Genomic DNA, 25,373 nt, shown 5'->3' on the forward strand with positions numbered 1-25,373 from the left:
GCCTGCTACTACTTTTATTCGTAACAATGTTAAAGGAATAGTTCACTTAGAATCAATCAGTCCTTAAATTTATAATCTTTTACCATACAGGCCGGGTCACATAGCGTTTTTGCGTTACATTTTGCAGATTTTTTATTGTTTTGAGCATAAGCAACGTCAAGTTCAACCTTTAAAAACGCGCCTTGAAACTGCCATTCTGCAGCCTTGCGTCTCCTGTCTTCAAATATTTTTTTTAAACGATTCTGTGTGAAACGACGGCCCTGACACTAAATAAGAAGGCCAATGTATCATATCATAAAAGAACATTCAACAACTTGCATTCGTTTATATGCCGTATCAAAGGCACTCCTCCCATTACGAAAGCTGATGGACTTGATCAATGTCGTTGCAACATATTGTTATACAGTTCTTCAAACTATTAGCAGTGGATCTGCTCGCGAGGCCAAATCAAATCAGTTTATCCTCCTTAACCGTCCTCTCTCGTAGCATTGGAAATTCCGATTCATTTAAATGAATCATTTTTTTCCTAAACTGCCCTGTGCAGCATTGAACTGTTCGATTCAGTCAAGTGAATCGGTTCGACCTAAATGGTGCTCTTCTCTATGTAGCATTGAAATGTCTGATCCAATAGTGAATTGGTTTGTTCGGACGTTTCTTGTAAATGAAGAGAATACAAAAAGACTCACAGATTCGATTCCCTAGCATTTTATGTCTTCTTTATAGATATTTAGTTCATCAATATGTTTTTGACTCATTTAAATAAATTAGGATGAATTCAGTAAGTTCATTCAAAACAGATGATTTTTTTCTGTCATAAAACTATGTCTCAAATTAAATTATAAATTACAACACCCTTAAAGACATAGTTAACCCAAAAATGTTCTGTTGTCATTTACTCACCCTCATGTAATTACAAACCTGTATTTTTTTTGTCCATACTATGGAAGTCAATGGTCACCAAAACTGTTTTGTTACCAGCATTCTTCTTATTTTGTGTTCTGCAGAATAAATTAAGTCATGCAGATTTTAAACGAGAGGGTGAGTTTTCATTTTCGGCCACACACACACACACACACACACACACACACATACATACACGTCTAATAAGTGTAGAAAGTGAGTATCACAGGGCAAGTAACCTAAAAGCAAGAGAAAAGGGGATATAATTTAACTTGTCTCACTCTCTCTCATATCCTACAATGATGTCAGCTGCCTCAGAGAGACCAAGTGCAGCTGAGTGAAATGCTGTGCTCTTGCCCACACACATACACACTCACAAATCTCCATCTCTCAAGAAAATGGCTTTAATCAAGACAGTCATACACACCATCAACAATGAATGAGTGACAGTATACGCTTTTAGTATTTGAGTGTAGACAAATTCATTGATTATAACAAGAGTTTATACAGTAACAGTGGTGTTTTCTACTGACATGATTGAAACCCTAAACTAGGACTGCACAATTTGGGGGGTGGTTGGGGGGATCTAATCGTGTGTTTTTTTACGATTTATGACTTTCTATTGTGATTGAAAAAGTGATTTAAAAAAATCTTTCACGGAAAAAAAAAATTAAGAAATGTTATTTTACATTACAACTAAAATTGCAATACTAATATTTATGTTATTTTTGATATTCGCCCTAAGCCATATAGCGATGGTTTTATTTAGATAGATAATACAGCCCTACCTCAAACTTAAGTGTTTAGGATCAGCCATTACCTATGCAATCAGACTTCTGATTTTCATCAGACTCTTTTGATTTGGGCCTGCTTACAACCTAACTGCACTCAAGCAAGCACTCAGAACACCACAGCAACCGTCTAGCAATGCCCAACAAAACGATCCATTACTCCCAAGCAACCACTCAGAACTCCCTAGCAATCCCCTATAGTAGCAACACTCAAGCAACAATCCATAACATATAGCTTCATGGTGGCAACTTTTGCAACCACAACTTTCATTTTCTTTAGAAATTTTAGTTTTTATTAGTACTTTTTAGCCTTTTCACCACTTAAGAGTGGCAAGAATGACAGGAAAGATAAGGGGGAACATTGGAAATGAAAATGTTCAACAAATCAAAGCTTGGCCACATCTCTGACAACAAGACCGTTCTAGTTTTTCCCCTTTAAAGTTGTTTGCTTTTATGATTTGTTCAAGACACACTGGCATTGTGCTACTTCAGCGTTTTCTCCACATGGAAGATTTATTTTTTTTCTTTTACATGAAAGAGATTAGGACGTCTTCACATCTAGCTTGTCCAATAAACAACAAAACATGTAATAATGAAATCAGTATCGCTGAATATGAAGTACATTTTTGCCAAACCCTAACTAGCTTCATTTACCAAGTCAGAAGTAATTACATTGGTCGTTGTGAGCTTAATTAAACCAGAGAATGAATTCAAATAGAGAATGTGCGTGCAAATATCATCACAGAGACCAAAAGGCATTCTATCATCGTGATAAACATTCAATAATGGTAAAGAAAGAAGAGTGTAATCAAATATGCAAGACAATGAAGATTTGTTTGTTTCCAGTAATTATTTTTTATTTATGTTTTCAGTATGGAGTGACTTCAGTTGTGGAAATGACTGTCTTTTTCTCCTACAGCGATAGAAACAACAGTTTGTAAAGACTTAAGAGTGCTACCTTTAACACAATTAATATAAATATATTTAATATATTATATTTTATTTCATGTTTATGCTGCAAAGGATCAATCGTTGAGCAAGTGATGTAATGCTAAATTTCTCCAAATCTGTTCTGATAAGAAAACAAACTCATCTACTTAGATGTCCTCAGGGTGAGTAAATTTTCAGCACATTTTCATTTTTGGGTGAGCAATTCCTTAAATATAGAATAAAAATTCAGGGTCTGTGCAATGTTGTATATACCAGCCGTTAGCCAATCTGCTCTCTCATCAGTGAACTCTAATATTCAAAACAGGTCATTTCTCTTATTTCTGTCTCTGCAGGCCTGAAAACGTTATCTTTTCGCAAATTGAAAAAATGTACGTTCCCATAAAATAGGAAACTCTCTGTAAAGTATGCTCACAACCCTTCATGGATGTTTACTGTTTTACTGAGTCATCAAATATAATGTGAATTTGTGTAACTGATAGTTTTTAGTTCAAACCTCAAATACGTGTGTGCACTCGTGAAGCCGTTAGCCAATCTGCTCTCTCATCAGTGAACTCTAATATTCAAAACTGGTCATTTCTCTTATTTCTATCTCTGCAGGCCTGAAAACGTTATCTTTTCGCAAATTGAAAAAATGTACGTTCCCATAAAATAGGAAACTCTCTGTAAAGTATGCTCACAACCCTTCATGGGTGTTTACTGTTTTACTGAGTCATCAAATATAATGTGAATTTGTGTAACTGATAGTTTTTAGTTCAAACCTCAAATACGTGTGTGCACTCGTGCAGCTGTGTGTGTGTGTGTATTTGTGCAGAGCTCTGCACATGGTAGCTGAGTCTGACACGGGCTATCTCTCCAGGTCAGTGTAGATAGCTTTTCCATCTCTAATGTCTTTCCCAGAAATCTCCCCACACACGAGGTGCTTATATTCCACCTTACATGCATATGTGTGTGTGCTTATATTAATTTATCCCCAGATCATTTATGACGATGATCATTTATGACGATAAATTTCATTACTCAACACAGTGAACACTGAAAGACAACAATTACATGTATCCGTCCAGTTTTTTTAAATTAGTCACCAGCAGATAAATTCTCTGTCTTTCACAAACAAAGCCTCCAAGATAAAAGTTTTATACAGTCATAATAAGACTGTATAAATTGAAAAACAACAACAACTCAACCTTCAATAAAACATAGTATCATAAACTAATTTCTTTCACAAATCACATGATTTCTTTCTTTCCTGGAATACAGAAGATCTTTGAAAGTGAATGGTGACCAAGGACTTTCAAGCTCTGAGGATGATAAAAAGAGCCATAAAAGGGAAATAAGTGTTTATTATTATATAAACATTAACTAAAAATCTTCCTTTGTTGTAGCTCTAAAATCTCTCAAAGCTTTCAATCTCAAAATTTAATGTTCATTTATTTTTTTGGAGCTTGAGAACCACTGTTCATCATTTACTTTCACTATATGGAAAAGAGCAGCTTGAACATTCTGCTAAATCACACACGAGGTGCTTATATTCCACCTTACATGCATATGTGTGTGTGCTTATATTCATTTATCCCAGATCATTAATGACGATAAATTTCATTACTCAGCACAGTGAACCTACTGAAAGAAAACAATTACATGTATCCGCCCAGTGTTTTGAAATTAATCACCAGCAGATAAATTCTCTGTCTTTCACAAACAAAGCCTCCAAGATAAAAGTTGTATACAGTCATAATAAGACTGTATAAATTGAAAAACAACAACAACTCAACCTTCAATAAAACATAGTATCATAAACTTTCTTTCACAAATCACATGATTTCTTTCTTTCCTGGAATACAGAAGATCTTTGAAAGTGAATGGTGACCAAGGACTTTCAAGCTCTGAGGATGATAAAAAGAGCCTTAAAAGGGAAATAAGTGTTTATTATTATATAAACATTAACTAAAAATCTTCCTTTGTTGTAGCTCTAAAATCTCTCAAAGCTTTCAATCTCAAAATTGAATGTTCATTTATTTTTTTGGAGCTTGAGAACCACTGTTCATCATTTACTTTCACTATATGGAAAAGAGCAGCTTGAACATTCTGCTAAACGTCTTCTTTTGTGTTCAGCAGAGGAATTAATACCCATACAGGTTTGGAACGACATGAGAGTGAGTAAATTACAGAATTTTCTCTTTTAGCCAAGTTCTAATTTTTAAAGGCCTGTTCACACCAATAACGGATGATAACGTTCTCTTTATTATAAACACGTGTCCTGGCTCTTCCAAGCTTTATAATGGCAGTTAATAGTGGTCGAGATTTTGAAGCCCAAAAAAGTTAATCCATCAATCATAAAAAGTGCTCCACACGGCTCCGAGGGGTCAATAAAGGCCTTCTGAAGAGAATTGATGCATGTGTAAGAAAAATATCCATATATAAAACTTAAACCGTAATCTCTAGCATTCCGCTAACTGTCGTACGTGGGTTCACAAGAGAGTGGCGTTCCAGTGGATGATGTAGGACGTAGGCATAGCGAAAGCTCCGGTAAGAACATTCTAGTCTTGCAAGAAGAAAGAAGAAAGTCATATACACCAATGGCTTGAGGATGAGTAAATCATGGAGTAGTTTTCATTTTTGGGTGAACTATCCCTTTAAGAAAACTTATAGCCTATTCATCACTCCATTCAAGCAGCAACAAACACTCTTAGCATAAATGCATTTCAAAAGCTGTGGCACATGTAAAGCTCAATGGGATGTCCTCGGTTGTAGACACTTTCAGTGGATCAGATGGAAGGAAACACAGGTAATCCACTCGCCATGTCAGTGCTGACAGTCAACACATACATTAGCATATGTTGGCATTCCTATTCTTGTGGTCTCACATGCTCTATAAGCTGTGTCGCCTCAGATTTTTGACAAAGCCAAACAGAGGCAGAATAGGAATAAATTTGTATGCATTAGAAGCCTGCAAACACATGCTGCAAGATACACAAATGCTAACATACATTATTAAGATAAATCTTGGTCAAGTGAGTGTACACAGACATAGGCTAATGTGTCAGTTTCATAGAGAATCTCCAAAAGAAGTCCAAGCATTCAGTTTATTTTAAGATTCTTCACTGCTAGGTTTTTTCCAAGAGTGTTTACTTTTAGTTGTTCAGGCATTTTAATGCAGTGTCAATATAGTCGGATCATCCATACAGGAGACATGAAGAGCTATAAAGCATGTTATTTTACACAAAGGAGCCTTTTCCTTCCAGTCCACATACACATATAGTTCAAAAGTTTGTGGTCAGTAAGATTTTTTAAAAGCTTTTATTGAGCAAAGACACATTATAATGATAAAAAGTCAACTTTAATGTAAAAAAAAAATAATTTAAAATAAATGCTGTTCTTTTGAACTTTCTGTTCAAAGAATCCTGAAAAATCTTGGTTTCCACAAAAATATTAAGCAGCAACATTGATAAGAACATTTTTTGAAAATTCAGCTTTGCCATCGTAGGAAGTTACATTTTAAAATAGAAAACAGTTATTTTAAAATGCAATATTTCACAATATTACTGTATTTGTGATGTTTTAAAATATTTTGCTTAAAGGGGTCATATGATGCTGCTAAAAATAACATTATTTTGTGTATTTGGTGTAATGAAATGTTTATGCGGTTTAAAGTCACTGTACATTATTATTTCTCCTCTATGCCCCGCTTTTCTGAAATGCGTAGATTTTTACAAAGCTCATCGGTCTGAAAAGCGAGGTGTGCTGTGACTGGCCAGCTATCCAGTGCGTTGTAATTGGCCGAATATCTCAAGCGTGTGACGGAAATATTACGCCCCTTACCATACTGTGATGCCCTGTCCGGCCGGAGCGACGAGACAAAAACATTAAAACCCAATATAAACGTGGCATTTGTTGCATTCAGTGGGGACATAATTACTGATTATAATGACTTGTACTGTCTTTTTACACGTTGCATCGCACTGCGTAAACATAAAACCATGTCTGCATTTGTGATCAGAGAAATGACAAACAAGCACTGCTCGAAACTTGCGTTTGAATCGTCAGTGGCAAATTCTTTATATATATATAAAAAACGTACTTACAGTCTGAGTCAGAACAGCCAGCATTGTAGTCTACTCTACCAGGATCAGGAAACAGTCCTCCATAAAATGCGCTGCACACATCTGAATATTTGGGTTGAAGTGTTCTGGAACAGTGTTGTAAATACAACTTAACCACTGAATTCTAGTCGTGTCCTCTTTTGGAAGACCAAACAAAGTATTTTCGCTTTCACAATGAAACAGCGTCACACACGGCGGCCTTGAGTGAGCGGCGGCCGGCAGGCCTGAGGCAACCGCATGTGACGACCTCAGGCTGGACTCTGCTTCGTCCACGGTGAAAGCCAATCCGGCGATCCACAGCGCGAAGTTGATGTATTTCCTCAGCGACCAGCACGGATCAGCTCTAGGCATGACGAAGAGGATATCGTCCTCTTTTGGAAGGCCAAACAAAGTAGTTTCGCTTTCACAACAAAACACACAGCGTCTTCACGACATCGCAGCAACAATTCTACAGCGAGAATAAAAGTTACGCCTTCTTTCTTTGCGTGAACATTTGGACGGTGTTATGCAAATCTTCCCACATCGTGACGTAGACATGTGGGTGCGTGTTAGAACGAGCCGTTTTAGGTAGGTGTGGCTGACTCTTAACTTTTATAAAGAATCTCTTTGGATTTGAGACTTTAGTCTTTGCAACTTTATAGATCTTCTTTATGCACCAAGAGCTTGTAACACTCCAAAGAGAAAGGAAAAATTGAAATCGCATCATATGACCCCTTTAAGAGATTTCTTTCAAAAAGAGTTTTAAAAATCTTAGTGTAGTAAATAAAAACTGATATATTACATATGTATAAAACAATATTACAGTTAAAATGCATTTTACCATTATATGAAAATGATGAAAGATGGCATTTCACTTATTTAGAAATAACAGAGGCTCAGATTTGCGATCTTGGTGAAAAATAACTGAATACACCTAAAAGGTCTTTTTTTTGCATTCATTACACAGTAATTTGTAGTGCTTACACAACAATTCTGGTGAAACAAAAGTATGCAAACAAATCTGTGCTTTGCTAATGGAAGGGAAAAAGTAACTAAAAAGTACTTCAGCAGAGAAAGGGTGTAATCATATTTAATAACTGCAGATGGACTAAAAAGACAAAGGCATTCATGTTGACTATTGCAATTTATTGTACACAGTATAAAGTTTTGAAATGAAATGCTGGGTACTTGGTAAAAAAAAATAGAGACCTTCTAGCTTAAATTAAAAACAGTTAGGCAACCACTGTGGTGCAAATAGTTAAACAGTTACACTCACTCAAGGCCTTTGATCAAATACAGCGAAAAGAGAGAGCAAGAACATTTGAAGAAAAAAAAAAGTGCAGATCATATGAAGGCAATTAATTTTTATGGGGGAAAAAAAACACAGGAAAAATAAAAATCAATATAAAGCTACCTGGGCAGTGGTTAAAAGCAAAACAACACAGGCTTTTAAATGAAGAATCCTAAATAATTTCTTTAAAAAGACCATATTAAATCAGTTCTCTCACAGATGGCATACGGCCCTATGGCTGAAATCAGTCATTGTCTGCCCCCTGCTGCTGAGATACTAGAAGTGAGCCAGGATAACACAGCATTAAAATGAAATGATATAGAAAAGTTTTCAGCAAAAATGAGTGATATTCTCAATTAAAAATACTTAGTAAAAAGTCAAGTGTCAGAGAGTGAATACAGTTTAGGTCGGACCTTAACCCATGTCCATTTTCAGCTTTGATTCAATATGAATCAATATGACTAAGACTTTTCTCTCAACACAGTCCAATTCCCTAATGAAACACTGACTGAGAGATACAATTAACATTATACAAAGAATTCAAGTGCAAAACATTTGCTAACAAATGCATAAATCACACCCACAAAGACAGGAGATGGGGAGACAGATGAAAAATGTGCAAAAATATGAGTGTGAAAATACATGATGTGATATCATAAAAAATACCATTTGTAGAAGGCTGTGTAACTACAATTTAGATTTGGTGATCTGACCTCAAACTGCAGCAGAAACATTCAGTCTGGGACAAAACGCACACGCGCGCACACACACACACACACACACACCATGAGGATCAGTCTTCTGCAGGCGCCCGTTTACTTTTAAAACTAAACCACCGGGATATGGATTTTCTCCTGCCTTTTTCTTTCTTCTTATCTGCAAATGGTAGAGCATAACACATTCTTAACTGCAAGGTACATATAGTTAATTTCAAGAGAAACCAAGAGGTCATTTACTAATGGTGACCACAGAACATCAGAGTAAACGCTCCCAGGGCTTTCTGGCAGTTTTTATGTCATGAATTGCAAATGGTTATGACTTTTGCCCACATTTATGCATTGGTTTAATTGGGTTGGTAAATTATACATTTTATTATAACTCATTTTAGCATTGAAAAAGCAGGCAGATCATTAGCCAAGGCTAGATATCTATGGTTTCCATTAGTGATCATTAAATCAAAATGGGTTGCAATACTTTTCCTGTTTGGCCTTTCAAATCGTGGAATATATAAACATGCATGGAGCAATTACTCCCAAGATTCATAGCACTTTGAGTCAGTTGGCGGACAGTTGCACAGGTGTCAGTTATTCCAAAAATAAACATTTTGTTTCAGCATCAACAACCTGACTTGCCGAACCTCGGAACTGCTTGGTTGAAAGTGCAAACAATATTGTGCAATTATTGCAAGTTTTTATTAGAAAACTTTCAGAGCTTTCTGTATTTAGCACTTTAGATGCCAGTGCCTTAATTAAAATGTTGCCCTTGAGTAAAAATCTCATGTGCAATCAGCTTTACAATTATAAACCAAATATATCAGTTTATATTATTATGTTGACTAGAAACAGACTCTAAACCTTAACAATAATAATCCTCTGTGCCATCAGTGAACAAATGGTGACAATAAACAACTGTCTCTCTGTTGCCAGCCTCTTATTATTTGCAAACAGGAAGGGATGTTCATTTTGAATCATCCAACAGACATCCAATGGACCATAATAAATAGAGTTGGCTGCAAATGTCTGCCTCTTTAAAATCAGAGCCAGCTGGTGCACAGTAATCGGTTTCTAGCTAGGGAAATGTAATTTGTTGTAAAATAAGAAACTGTCATATCTTTGAAAAACCTCTTTTACAAGAATTGCGGTGGAAATTTGTGGCAATTCATTAAAATGTGATTCATTTTTAAAGGTTAAATATTTCTTTTGCACAGTTTTCTCCGCCTTTTTCAAAAGCTTATGGGGAAAATTATGCAAAACAGTTTTATTCTCAGGTTTTGATGCTATTTAAACAGACATAATCATAATACATACGTAATCATACTTACCAAGATTCTGCATCATCTTATTCAGCTCCTCATCCTCCTCTTCCTCCCTGTAAATGAATGAACAAAAAGAATTAAACAATACAAATATATAAAAAAAAAATAAAAAAAAATACAGAATAAATACTCAATTTAATCAATGTTCCAATTTAATCAATGTAGCATACTAAATACATAAAAAAAAGAAATAAAATAAATGCCCCATTTACTTTAATGAATGCACCTAGTCATAATGTGCATTTTATAATAAATAAACAAATATAGATTACTTTAATGAATGTACCTGGTCATACTGTGTATATTATTATAAAGCTTATAAAGTTTATATTATCTTTCAACTCTTCTGCTGATGTAGCCAAGGATGTTTAGGCAAGGATGATAGGATATGATATGTTTTGCTATAAGTTTGAATGCATCATATTAATAATTGCTGTTAATAGTGTTCATCGTCTGTTTGATTACATCTTTAATTGATTTTCCGTACGTTTCTGCCATATGTACAATTAACTGACAGTCACCACTGATAAGCTACTACTAAATATATTGTAGAAACCTAATTTTCTGTAAAGTTGCTTTGCAACGATTTGTATCGTGAAAAGTGCTATACAAATAAACTTGAATTGAATTGAATGTGTTGCACACCTCAGTCTGTCTTCATCCAGCCCCTCCACAATGGCATTCCGATCGTTCACAATCCCCACAAGTTTGGCCATCAGCTCTTCCTCTCGTTTACGATCCCAAGATGTCTTCAGATGCTCTACAAGATAGAAACAGCATTTTATAGCTAGATTAGACTTACACAAATGTGAAATGAAGCGTTAAAGCTTTTAAACAAATGTAGATCTCTTGAATAAATCAAATCATGTAATCTGTCAGTTGTTTGTGTTTACAACAGTCTACACAAAGCTTCATTATCATCCACTGATACAGTTAGCCCAAAAAGTATGAATGCCATTGCACTACACAAACAAAATATTAAACCAAGTGGCATCTGCAAACAAATGATGCTTGACTTTTTCAACCTGGTTTGTCCAGCAGCTTCCTGAGTTCGGCCTCAACACTGGGCTGCTCTTCCTCTAGATCTTGTGTCTTGGCACTATCATAACATAAACACAAATAACAAAACGTTTAATGCACATTTAGAAATATATTAGATATTCACTATCAGCATTCCAGTAATTCAGCAGTTTACACATACATGTACACAAGCTCGGATTCGCGTCTCAGGTAGACCTGTTTGTTTCTGATGAGGGTAAACCAGTCCACCATTAAGTCATTCATTAATGTGTCCTCTTCTCCTTCTGAATAAAAAAAAAAAACAAGAAATGCAAGATTCCTTTACACATAATTGCATTCGTTAGGATGACCTATTTGATTACCAGCAATCTTCAAAATATCTTCTTTTGTGTTCAACATAAGAAAGCAACTCATACAGGTTTGGAACGACATCAATGTTGACAGAATTTTCATTTTTGGGTGAACTATCCCTTTAAAAGTTGAAAATCTACATCTCTAATATTTGTCTCCATCTGCTGGAGCACCAGAGGACGACATCTAGTCTTGGAATACTTACATTTTTACTATGCATGTTTAAATAACGCTTAAACCACTAATACAGTCTTCTAAAACAAACATCCTCTCATTCTGAATTCATTAGTGTACAGTTATAATAATCGCTGTTAACAGTGTTCATCGTCTGTTTGATTACGTCTTTAATTGATTTTTCGGTACATTTCTGCCATATGTACATTAACTGACAGTCACCACTGATAAGCTACTACTAAATATTGTAGAAACTTAATTTTCTGTAATGTTGCTTTGCAACGATTTGTATCGTGAAAAGCGCTACACAAATAAACTTGAATTGAAGTTATGATCAAGTTTCATTTAGGCATTGTAATGAGTTTAAAACAATTTCATTGTTTACTTTTTTATATAAAATGATTTTTTTTCTAAAATCGTAAACTATTTAAATAAATATAAAAAAATTTTAAATAGAAATGTGAAAAGTTGTAAATTATACAATTCATAATATGCCTCAATTTATTTGGCAAATTAAAGGGACACAGTAAAATAATTCTTCCTTTATCATATGAGTGTGACAAGTGGATCTGACAAAAGGCTATTCATTCATTCTTTGTAAAAGGCAAGCTGTTTTTTTTGTTTGTTTTTTGAGTGTGTCTGTGTGTGTGTGTGTGTGTGTGTGTGTGTACAGACCCTCATCACATTGTCGGAGATGTTTTTCCAGCTCTACTCCTCTTTTCTCCAACTCGTTCATATTCTTCTCAATTTCCTTCAGTTCTTTTTGAATGTCTTCCTTGGGAATGTAACCCGGCTAAAGCAAACAGACACACAATATGCCAAACGTAAACTTCCTGCACAAATGACTTTGTACAGATCCTCAGTGGTTTATTTATTCCTTTCAGTGCTTTTTAGTCTATCAGAGGAATGAAAATATGGTTCAAAAGTCTGGGCTTACTTTGAAGTCCCTCTATTTTGATTCTAACAGTCTATTCAAAGATAACTGTGCCCCAAAGGTCCTTCGACTCTCCAAAATCTAAATAGGCCCCTTGACAAAGTAATCCCTGAACACTCACACACTTCAGTGAAGACAGAAATGCACAAGAGCAGATAACACATGCAATTATTGTTTTGACACACACCTTGTGCAATTTGTGAGTTTCAGTCCCTGAGGGACTAACAGGAGATACACTGCTGCCACTGCTGGAGTCTGGAAGAAAGATGAAAACGGACTGATGAAATAGAGAAACTAAGAAACAAATGTACTGCATGCAGTATTCCTTTATTGTATTGCATGTTTGACTGCACCTGACACCTCTTACATAAAGTATTATGGTATTACCACAGTTTTTGGACATTGGATCATGATAATATCATGTATTTGTGACACTGTAGGACTATGTTCATAACCTGATGTGTGAAAAAATGGTAATCATACACTGGAAAAATCAAATCCTTAATCAGTATCTTGATCTTGTATCACAGTATCAACAACATTTTAACATCAAATCAAAATATTTACACGAGAAGCAAAATTATACTAGTTTTTAGCAGTGTTGTTATTATTATTATTTTTTTTTTTACATACGTTTTTTTTGGTAACTGAAATAAAGCTAAAACAAATATTAGATGAAAAATAAACGTAAAACTTAGAAATCAGAAATATTGCGCTGAATTAAATAAATAGGTTGAAGTACTAAAACGACTCAAATAAAATTTTAAAAACTAATACTAATGACAAAAAACACAAATTTATTTAAAAAAAATTGTTTTAAAAAAAAATGTATTTAAAAATGAAAGCCTACTGTATATTTTTATATCTTCGATTAATTCAAAATACTAATACTATAATAGTATATAAACAATAGTAAAAATACTTGTTTTCAGATAAAGTATTAAAGTATCAACCCACACATAATAAATATTTTGAAAAAAGTATATAATAAACTTTTAATTGGTACATTTTTGCTTCGTGATTTTTGCAAAGTTATTAAAAAAAAGTATGTGTTCACTGTTGGAAAATAAAAATTAACAACAAACCCATACTATAATAGTATATAAACAATAGTAAAAATACTTGTTTTCAGATAAAGTATTAAAGTATCAACCCACACATAATAAATATTTTGAAAAAAGTATATAATAAACTTTTAATTGGTACATTTTTGCTTCGTGATTTTTGCAAAGTTATTAAAAAAAGTATGTGTTCACTGTTGGAAAATAAAAATTAACAACAAACCAATTTCTACACATTTTCCTAAGATCTTACCATTGTGTTTAGGCCCGTTTTTCATTGGGCTAGGTGAGGGAGCTTTGGGCGAGTTGACGCTAGTGGCGATGTTTGTGGTAGAAGGTGCTGGAACAGATGTCTGAGAGATTCCAGGACCTGATGTCCGTGGAGAGGAAACTGCTTCCGGCCTCTTGGAGGGTGAGCCAGTGCTTTCTGTGGAACCGACAGTTCTAATAAAAAGGAAAAGAGATTAAAAGATATTGAACTTTTCTGTTTTGTTTCTGAGCAACTAAATGTTTTGCATCGCTTCTCTCACCTCTGACAGGTGAAAGTTTGTGAGGTTGAGGCAAGTTAAAGGGGTAGTTACAGGTGAAAGATCTTCATGGGGGAATTACATGTGCACTGAGCTCTATTGCTCTGGGGACTTTCAGATACGACCCACTGCTGGTCTTATTGGGCGCAGTGGGTTAACACGCCCATCAAAAGAACCAATCACAAAAGAGCGTGAAGGAGTGGGCGGGACAGACCGTCTGGCAAACCAGTTAATCAATGAAGAGAGGGATGATTTGGTTAGGGAAATCATATAGAGAATAACTTATTAAATGATTTTACTGAGAAAGAACATGACAATATCTTTCAGCTGTCTGATTAAAAAAATATTAAAGTACAAGACATTATTATTAAAGATCAAAAGCAGGTTTCATTTGGAAAGACAACAGAAACTAGCACAACTTACTTTACAGGCTTGAGCATGGACCTCCAGTCAGATGGAGCTGTACTGTTTTCTGAAATTACATTAAAAAAAACGATTTCCATTCATAAATGGACATAGTAGACATTTTGGTCTTAGAGTAACATTTTTAGCAATAAATCAAACCAGTTTTTTGGCTTACAACTACTCTATGTCCTTCAGCAAGGACATATACAATTCATCTAATTTGACAGTAAAGACATTTATAGTGTTACAAAATATTTTATTCCAAATAAATGCTGTTCTTTTGGACTTTCTATTCAACAAATTCCTGGAAAAAAAAAAAATCTAATCACAGTTTCCACAAAATATAAAGCAGCACAATTGCTTCAACATTGATGATAATAAGAGATGTTGTTCTTGACCACCAAACCAGCAAATTGAACAAAGTTCTTGTCAAGTTATAATTTCAATTTTTAGAGATTTAGAGACTTTTTAGAACCTAATTTAGAGGTTAGGTTTATGTATAAAGCTTTGACCTCTGATGGCTTGATACATGCAAATATGCTTTTTACTGTTTATTTATACCGTTTCACTGTTTATAATTGTAGCTACTATTGAAGTGAAGTTTTAAAACTGTATAACCTTGATGATATTTTGATGCAAAAAATTATGTAAATATAAACTTAAAAAAATATGAACATATTGGATGCTTTTGAGGTTCCTGGTAAATGGAACATCATTTATCTTAAACTCATCCTAATTTTACCATAAACCTCAAATGGAAATGTGAAATGAATTTACAGTAAAAAAAAAGTAAATAAATAAATATAATAATAATATTCTAACACGGAGAGGGGGATTTTGCTTCTCATTTCAGAAGTCCACCACATACTGTTTACTGTCTGTCTATTGTTTTTGCATATTTATTTATTTTTTACTCACTTATTTTTATTTTTTGTTATCTGTCTTGTCACTTGTCAACCTGTCTGTGTACTGGAAGCTTCTGTCACCAAGAAAAATTCCTTGTGTGTGTAAGCACACTTGGCAATAAAGCTCTCTCTGATTCTGATGCCACAAAGAGATTTTGTTTGACAGGAATGTTGTTTAAGGACCAACAAAAGTTGTTTACCCTGATGTTGAACACATCTACATTAAAAACCTAAGGTATCGGGTGGCAGTAAATATGTGAGTTTGTCTTCCTTACCCTTGCTGTTGGACGACAGCGTGCTCGCAGGCCTGGATAAGGTTGTATCTTTGATCCAGGATGGCGATGCAGCAGTGGGGGCAGTAGGTTCCACACTGGTATCAAGTGCTTTGAGACGCACCCTACCTGAGGGGCCTTTAGCACCTGATTCCACAGGGGAAACATTACTATGGAAACCAAAGTGAGAGGAGATTGTGTTAATGACGGATGTGCCTTTGTACACAAATATGTCAACAAACACTTAACCATGAATTTAAAAAATACTCAACAGGCTTGATTACATAAAGGCTATAAATCGGCATCATTTATGACCCATGTACACCTCCACCCTGTGAAAACAAGTAATAAAATAATTGCCAGCTAAATACTGCACTCAAAGCAGGGGAATGTAGCTCACCAGACATTTGCTTTCAGCCCCGCTGGACTCAGAGACGAGCTGTTGTTATTTTTTTCCTCCATCACCATCTTCCCGATCACAGCCTTGGCTTTCTCCTTTGCATTCTCCTTCTCTTTTTCTGAGTCCTGCGTTTTTGCCCCGTCTCTCACCCGCAGCAGGACTCTACCTTTACCAGCTGTGGCTCCTGCAGTGACTCTAGGTATTGTGCTTTCTGGTGTAGGAGTTTTAACACTTGCTGTACTCACAGATATAGTTGAGGTGTATGATGAGGTGTTCTTACTGGCAGGCACAGTACTGCTGGGACTGCTGCTGGACTCAAAGAATCTATCCAAGGGGAAAAAAAAAAAAAAAAAAAACCTTAAAGGATCTGGTCAATACAATAAGCCTGCCATTGTCATGATATGGTTGATCACCATAAAGGCTCAAATTTAAATTCAATTTTGTCTAAATAAATGTATAAATAAATAACAATAATAATATGAATTAACAAAACAACAATTTCAAAATAAAAAGAATACATTTAAACAATAAATTGAAAAAATAAAAACATTAAAAACTAAAATCAATCGGTTTAAATGATAGTGAATTTAGGCATCACAACATTATAATGTACATTTGTGAAAAATGGATATTCATTTTGAAATCTGTAGTGTTATTAAATTGTTAAAGTTCAGAAATATTCACTTTAAATACGCATTGGATGACAGCAAAGAAAAACTAAAACAGGGGAAATGAAAATGCGCTATTCAGTATTGGCCGATATGTCCAGTTTTGAGCCATGCCAATAAAATAAAAGATGTAATATGAGCTGACATGGTACATATGCATAAAAGCAATCTTTTAAATACACTTCAACAGTTTGAGATATATGAGCAATATCACTCTAGTACTCGAGCAATACTGGTTCTATATCAACATGGCTGTGATTAGGCCAGAGGCACGAGGCCGCAGGCAATCACAGCCACTGATATAGAGCAGGTATCGCTCGAGTACGAGAGTGATATTGCATTTATACAACAGTTCGACAGAACATGCGTGTAATTAAACAAGAAACAACGGAGTGCCTAATAACCCTCTTTTGTGCGGAACTACTTCCTTCCGCCACGGATTCAAAGCTCAAGTTGACAGTTAAACATACATCACTGTTAGAATTCGTATCAAGGGCATGTGCTGCTTCAGTTAGGTTATTAGTGAGAACTAATGAGGTTATAAGAGAGAAACAATGCGGCAGGACGTGCATCCAAATGACTCTAGTACTCGAGCAATACTGGTTCTATATCAACATGGCTGTGATTAGGCCAGAGGCACGAGGCCGCAGGCAATCACAGCCACTGATATAGAGCAGGTATCGCTCGAGTACGAGAGTGATATTGCATTTATACAACAGTTCGACAGAACATGCGTGTAATTAAACAAGAAACAACGGAGTGCCTAATAACCCTCTTTTGTGCGGAACTACTTCCTTCCGCCACGGATTCAAAGCTCAAGTTGACAGTTAAACATACATCACTGTTAGAATTCGTATCAAGGGCATGTGCTGCTTCAGTTAGGTTATTAGTGAGAACTAATGAGGTTATAAGAGAGAAACAATGCGGCAGGACGTGCATCCAAATGAGAGAGAGAGAGAGAGACCGCGAAGCTAGACGTTTCTTCTTATATTGACTAACGTACTCTACAATTAGCTCAGTGAATAATAAAAAAAAAGACGCGGCTAGAACAAGCGGAGTGATACAAAATTGTGAAAGGGCGTTCCTGTAGCAATACCAGTACTATATCTCACGGTTCTCAACCAATCAGATTTGAGAACCAGAACAAACTGTTGTATAAATATGTATATATATATATATATATATAAAGATTTAGTATAATTTAGTTTAAGTTCTAATATTTTTGTTGTGTGCACTGTCATTTTTTTTAAATATATATTTATATATAGCTATTTCTTTTTATTTTAGTTTTAACAAATTGATTGATTTTGAAGTTTTTTAAGTTAACATTTATTTTTTATTTAATATTTATATTTTATTACAATGATCCAAAACGATTTTTTTTTATAGTTTTAGTTAACAATAACAACACTGGTCCAATAAAACATCAGAATACTGAACTGAAAGACACTCACCTCTTTCTGGCTTCTTGGTTCTTCTGTACACTGTTGATTGCAGGTTTAAGAGACACTGTGGGCGTTCTGGGGCTAAAGGAGGTTTTCACGGTTGTAGTCTCTGGTGCTGGAGTTGTTTTTGGTGCTGGCGTGAGCTGAACTGCTGGAGTAGGTATGACAGGTAACTCACGGGTGGGTGTACGGTCACTTTTATTGGCCAGCCAACCAAGTTTGGATGTGCTCGGTTTTAAACCAGCTTTTCCAGTACCTCCACCTGATGCATTCTGGTCAGTCTTGCTAATAAAAGTTGACAGTGTTTTTGGTGGAGCCACTGTGATGTGTGTGGTCGGGGCCCTCAGAGGCTTCTTTATGCTTGTGTGCGTCTTGCAGATAAAAGTGCCCGCTTCCTTTCCAGGCTTGTAGGTGCCAGAGAGAAGAATAGTGGAACACTCTTTGCATCTGTTGAATAGAGAGATCGTAACTAACAAACCAGTCAGAAAAAATAAGTCTAAAGGGGTATTTGCACTGGATAACTATCTGATCGTGAAAAGACCAAGTGTAAATGCCTTCCAAAACATCAAGAGATGGATGATGATCTTCACTCTCTTCTTGACAGAGCAAAAACATTTCATTGCTATTATTCACTGGTATTATGCTAAATAATCAGGTGACCAAAAAAAACAAAACAACTATTATAGTTGCCATACAGCAAACAATTAAAGGAATTTACAAACAGGCAGCTATTACAAAAATGTTTCCCACATTAGACTGCTCAAATTAAATCATTATTATGACAATTCAAGCATTATATCCATAATTCACTAGTCATGTGAGGTGGGATAATTTACATACTGTACACATTACCTGTCAAAAGTTTGGAATAATTACGATTTTTTTTTTTTTTAATGTCTCTTGTGCTCACCAAGGCTGCATTTATTTGATTAAAAATACAGTAAAAATGGTAACATTGTGAAATATTGCTACAATTTTAAACAAATGTGTCCTACTTTAATATATTTTAAAAATGTAATCTATTCCTGTGACGACAAAGCTGAATGTTCAGCAAACATTACTCCAGTCTCTGATGCTCAGTTATTCAATTATTATTATTACTTTATCAATTATTATTGGTGCTCAACTATTAAATAATTATTCTTATTATCAATGTTGAAAACCGTTTTTTCTGCTTAATATTTTTCTGGAAACAGTGATACATTTTTTAGGATTCTTTGATGAACAGAAAGTTCAAACAATTTATCTGAAATAGAAACCTTGTGTAACAGTATAAATGGCTTTGCTTTCCCTTTTGATAATAAAATCATGTAATAATTTCATAATATAACTGTTTTTATTGTATTTTTGTTCAAATGAGCCTTGGAGCCTAGGTGAGCATAATTGACTTAAAAATATATATTAATTAATTATTGATTATTTCAAACTTTTGACCAGTAGTATGGTCATTTTTACCAATTAATTAATTAATTTATATTAATCATTATTTTTTTGGTTAAAAACAAATTAATAAAAGGGTCAATGGATCAAAAAATAAATAAATAAATGTACTTACTTAAAGCAATTCCTGTGGTACAGTTTCCCATCTACTAGGTGGCGCTGCACAAGGTGAACATGTTCATTGCACACTCTACAGCTGCTGCTCAGAGATGATTTATTGGCACGTTCAACCAAAACTTCTCTCTGGAAATAAAAAAAAACAAACAAAAAACAAGATCAGTTAGTCATGAAAAATATGTTTAAAATTATATTTACCATAAATTTTCATATTAGAGTTATGTAACCTAAGACGAGGTTTGTTATCTACCCATGAGTTTGCATTACACACACTCCACAAGCAATACAGAACTGCCAAAGTTCCTATGTGAGCTGACAGGTGTCAGATGAGTTGTGTAGTGTACCTTATTATCATTTGCCGGTTTAGGCGTCACGTTCTCTGTGGCTGGTTTAGGTGAGGCAAAAACTTTAGCCATGATAGGTTGGTTCTTCTTCTCAGATGGTGCTTCATTAGACTCTTCAGCTGGTCTTTTAATCCCTCCCATACCTCCAACTGCACATTCACACAGTGAAATGTTTTTAACAATGCTAAAAAAAAAATTAATAAGTGCTAATTAAGTTTAAAAGTGAAGGGTGTAATTTATGTGGCACAAAATGGAATTGCAAAAATGTAGTTTACTACTGTTTGCAGGGTTGTAAAACTTTTACGGTTTCACATTATACTACCATTTATATTATCTTTTATTCATAATGTACTTTTTTGAACATAGCTTTTTCTTTTTCTCAAGATTATGTTTTGTTTTATGGCCTCTGGATATCCATATGTCTGAAAAAAATCATACATTTTGTAAATTGGGTGGATGACATCTATGCAGTGACAGTACTGATATTTGTTGGGGGGCTTGTGTATGTCTTACTAGGAGAGCGTCCATGGAAATAATTGTAGTACTGGGACACATAGGTCAGAATGCTGAGGCGATCAGGCACTTTTAGAGCCACCATGTCTTCAGCATCCAGCAAGGCAGGTATACCCAACTCCTTCTCTGCCACCTCGAAAGCCTGGTTAAAAATGAAATAAATAAATAATTTAATGCGAAGGACAAGGATTATACAAGAGTGATTTAGCTCTCAGCAATAAAGGCGTTTCAGTGAGTGTGTACAATATCTCTGGAACATCTGTGTGGCAGAACAATAAGAGGATTTCCTATTGAATGAGTTTTTTAAATTTATATACACCTATTATCAAGTCTTACACCCGCAAAACTCATTCCAGATTTTAAGACATGTTTGATATCTACAGGCTGCAAAAGAAGAAGAAACTGAGCCGTTAATAAAAATTAATTTGGAATTGACAAGGACATTAATATTACATTTAAGGGCTTTTTTTCTAATTAAACAACAATATTTCTGCTTTTATTATATTCACTCTTACACAGAAAACATTGCTTGACATTAGCTATCAAAACGGAGGATGTTTTTTCATTGTAGAATGTCTGGTCAGTATTACCCCATTCATAATGTCATCATTACTTCAGCTTTTAGTTAGTTTCTAGTCAGCTTATACAGTTACAATGATGAACAGTTGGGCAAAAGTTTGTCATTTGTGGTGATTTTCCATCCAGAGGCATTGAGTGGTAGAACTATAATTCCTCCATGCCATTATGCACACACAAAAATGTGAACTTGGCCTGGATTTCTTTGGGACAAAAAAAAACCCTCATTCAAAAATAAACAAGAGCAGACATGAACAAGGAGAGAGAAAGAGAAAACAATCTAGATAAAATCTAAAGGAATAAAGATGGATTATTTCTCTTTAAAGATTCATTCAAAAAACAAGACCACAAATCTAAACGTAAAAACTGGGAATCGCTACAGATCATAACGAAAACTTACATGCCAAATTGTATTTATTTATTTTTTGTACACAGTGTATCTTACATATTTTCTCACATCAAAGTGCACAGTGACGAGAGGGGACACAACATTTCATTCCCTTTGCACTACTAATTCTGTGAATGAGACCAACAAAACGTTGAACTCTTAGTCGGTGCCAGCTTTTTCCTTACCTGATACTGAATCTCCACCCTGTAAACCATGCATTACCTTATCTTAACACTTTCATTTTCACTGGCTTTGTCACTAGTAGCTCTGTTTTGAAAGAAAGCTTGCCTTACATGCTCACAAAGCTCTTCCTTAGGGCTTCTTTTGCAGTACTTTTCAATATGCTTTTCTACCCTCTCTTTCACAACAATACCATTTTTGGACAGCATTCCTTTTCCGTGGAAACAGGAACGTAAGAGTGTGCAGATGATGATTTATAATGGCCTACAACAGCACAACATGTGACTCAGCTGTTGCAAAAACAGAAGAAACCACAAGAATAGGCTGTGTCACATCTTAACCCTGGTCAACCACACATAGGTCAATTAGCTCTATGAGAGGTCTAGGAAACTTGCTAACTGTTAACATTATGGGGTTGTGATCTTTACGGAATGAAGGCATTTCCCAGAAAACTTAAAGCAGATTCAGTTGTTTTGCTCAACTGTCCTGAAATAAAGGACCCAAAAACTTACAAGCTAAGGCCAAGGAGAGCATTTTTACATTACACAAAGAACTTATCTATATCTTAAAAAAACAACAACAACAAAAAAGAACTTTGTAGCCAACTGAAGAACCCTATAGAGTAGAAATGGTCCCAAATGTTAGCTAATTTGCCTTTTCATGTTCTTGATGTTCAATTTGAAGGTCTAGTCGTCATATGAGGTAAACTCTATGGTTAATTATTTTTGAGACCGTTACGATATCAAAAGATAAAAACAAAAACAACAACTGTTAATCAAAAATGAATTAAATGTAAGCTGTGTTACAACTAAATGGATAAAGAAATGTAAACTGTTATGGTAATGGCAACTATAGAAAGATGCGATTAAAGTTAGCAAAGAGATCATTTTATAAAGTGAACAATCTTACCCGTTTATTGTTTTCATAGATATTTTCCTTGCTCAAAGAATCAAAGTCTCTGCAAGAGAGCAAACAATTTGAGACCAGACAGAAAAGGGATTTTCCCATGCCAAATATTAATGTAAATCTGACATTAATACAAACACAAGCATGTAGCCTGTCATGTCAACACTCAAGTTCCAGATATTCACTTGAATATATACATATATAGAATATATACATATACTTTATATTCATATAAACAACTAGAATGTTAAAGTAATGGTGTTATTGGTGTAATTGAGTATTTCAAGCACAAAATGTTGCCCAATATCTAAAATAGTTTAATAGTTTTGTCATCCAAAGATCTAAAAGTTCCAACATCCTTATGTAACTTCTAATTCAGAATTCTAAAAGTCAATACAATCTTATTCATATATAAAGTTTTAATGTAACAAATTATAATGGTCTGTTCCTAAATGTAAAAAAAATGGTGATGTTCTTATAAGTCATAAAGCAGGCTACTAAACATTTAATAATCTAATTTTAAGTTACTAAAAGTACCAATGTTCTAAAGTTCTAAACTTTTCAACTTGATGCATAAAAGTTTCATTGCTTTTTTTCTAAGTTCTAACAATCTTCACTCTAAAAATTCTAATCATATTGAAACTTTTAATGATACCATCCTATGCTGTACTAAAAGATCTAATGTCCTCGTCCTATGTTCAAAAATGTATTTCGTTTTGAACCACAGTTCTATATGGTCTAAAGTCTGAAACGAGCTATAAAACTCTAAACAATCTCTACGTTGGAATGTTGAGCATTTAAACTTTCTTCCAAAGTTCAGAAGCTGTGCTTTTCTGAGCAAAATGCAGCACCAAACCGCGCTTTCGTTTGCTGTATGGGGGTCATAGATATTTTCCTTGCTCAAAGAATCAAAGTCTCTGCAAGAGAGCAAACAATTTGAGACCAGACAGAAAAGGGATTTTCCCATGCCAAATATTAATGTAAATCTGACATTAATACAAACACAAGCATGTAGCCTGTCATGTCAACACTCAAGTTCCAGATATTCACTTGAATATATACATATATAGAATATATACATATACTTTATATTCATATAAACAACTAGAATGTTAAAGTAATGGTGTTATTGGTGTAATTGAGTATTTCAAGCACAAAATGTTGCCCAATATCTAAAATAGTTTAATAGTTTTGTCATCCAAAGATCTAAAAGTTCCAACATCCTTATGTAACTTCTAATTCAGAATTCTAAAAGTCAATACAATCTTATTCATATATAAAGTTTTAATGTAACAAATTATAATGGTCTGTTCCTAAATGTAAAAAAAATGGTGATGTTCTTATAAGTCATAAAGCAGGCTACTAAACATTTAATAATCTAATTTTAAGTTACTAAAAGTACCAATGTTCTAAAGTTCTAAACTTTTCAACTTGATGCATAAAAGTTTCATTGCTTTTTTTCTAAGTTCTAACAATCTTCACTCTAAAAATTCTCATCATATTGAAACTTTTAATGATACCATCCTATGCTGTACTAAAAGATCTAATGTCCTCGTCCTAAGTTCAAAAATGTATTTCGTTTTGAACCACAGTTCTATATGGTCTAAAGTCTGAAACGAGCTATAAAACTCTAAACAATCTCTACGTTGGAATGTTGAGCATTTAAACTTTCTTCCAAAGTTCAGAAGCTGTGCTTTTCTGAGCAAAATGCAGCACCAAACCGCGCTTTCGTTTGCTGTATGGGGGTTGTTACTTACATCAAGTCCGGTCTGTGTTTGTGAATTAGAGCGCAGAAAGCCAGACCGTCCCGGAAAGATGTGGTCATGTTGGTGATCGACACGTCCCGATATCCTTCACACTGGATTTTGCACCACTGTTGAAGCGCCTTCACAGCAGCCATGGTGCAAATGCGATTCAAGCCGGGACTAGTGCTTTAAACCGAACACTGAATCTGAAATTGCCTCCTTCCACGCTCACCCACACAAAGTGATCTCACCGTCAGCTGAAGTTGAGAAAGCGCTGAAACTCCTGGGGAAAATGATGACGTCTTCATGGGTGGAGTTTTAGGTAAACGTTTTTAAAGGACTTCCATGGTACGGTTGGTACCTGATGAGTGTTGCCAAGTCCGCGGTTTTAGGCTACTTTAACACTTGCCGCGGGTTGAAGAGACCCCAAAAACGTGATATTTAGCCCCTGGAATGCGAATCTTACCAGGGGAACAACGGCAAAAAACGCGTATTTTACTCCCCGGAGAACGAGATTTTTTACCGGAGGACCCCCCCACCGAAACGCGATTGGACTAGTTTTGAGTAGCACTTGGGCGGGTTTTTGTTGTGAAAACCTGGCAACCCTGTGATATATCGTGGTAACTTACTACTTTGATATATACCATGGTACTGAATGATTTTCATATTAATGTACCAAACACAAGTTACCAAAAAAATTTTTTTTCATATGTATATGTGCCCTTATGAAAAAGACATGATCTGGATAGAACAGCTATTGTTACAAACAGGCACGCGCCAGATTTTTTCTCTACCGGTGCTAAGGGGTGGCTAAACCAATATGTGGAACGCCTTCTGTGACCATGCTCTGAATAACATGTGAAATCAGTCTAATAGCTGAGCGAGACGTCACGGGCGGGTGACATCATGACCAGGAAGCTATAAAAGCACATGCGGCGGAGCCAGCGTCAGCTTT

The 25,373-nt window shown here is 35.0% G+C and overlaps 1 protein-coding gene across 2 annotated transcripts; it reads right to left on the bottom strand.

Annotated features, from left to right (window-relative positions):
• Positions 1-7,805: 7,805 nt before the first annotated feature.
• Positions 7,806-24,706, bottom strand: LOC107590718 (MICAL-like protein 2). 2 transcript variants are annotated; one of them, XM_016279626.1, is made up of 17 exons: positions 24,431-24,706; positions 22,677-22,725; positions 20,624-20,765; positions 20,111-20,259; positions 19,765-19,892; positions 18,219-18,656; positions 16,097-16,420; positions 15,700-15,866; positions 14,538-14,586; positions 13,841-14,031; positions 12,714-12,781; positions 12,268-12,385; positions 11,249-11,351; positions 11,073-11,146; positions 10,693-10,807; positions 10,040-10,100; positions 7,806-8,888 (listed from the first exon to the last, which is right to left on the bottom strand). In XM_016279626.1, exons 1-17 carry the CDS (start codon positions 24,571-24,573, stop codon positions 8,727-8,729), a joined length of 2,481 nt encoding a protein of 826 aa, XP_016135112.1. In that variant the 5' UTR covers positions 24,574-24,706; the 3' UTR covers positions 7,806-8,726. The 2 variants fall into 2 exon arrangements, with proteins under 2 accessions (XP_016135112.1, XP_016135113.1); XM_016279627.1 differs by having other exon boundaries at positions 8,709-8,888; positions 10,054-10,100.
• Positions 24,707-25,373: the final 667 nt, after the last annotated feature.

The sequence above is a fragment of the Sinocyclocheilus grahami genome, unplaced genomic scaffold (genome assembly GCF_001515645.1).
Source record: "Sinocyclocheilus grahami isolate Dianchi unplaced genomic scaffold, SAMN03320097.WGS_v1.1 scaffold132.1, whole genome shotgun sequence".
In the NCBI taxonomy this organism is placed as follows: Eukaryota; Metazoa; Chordata; class Actinopteri; order Cypriniformes; family Cyprinidae; genus Sinocyclocheilus; species Sinocyclocheilus grahami.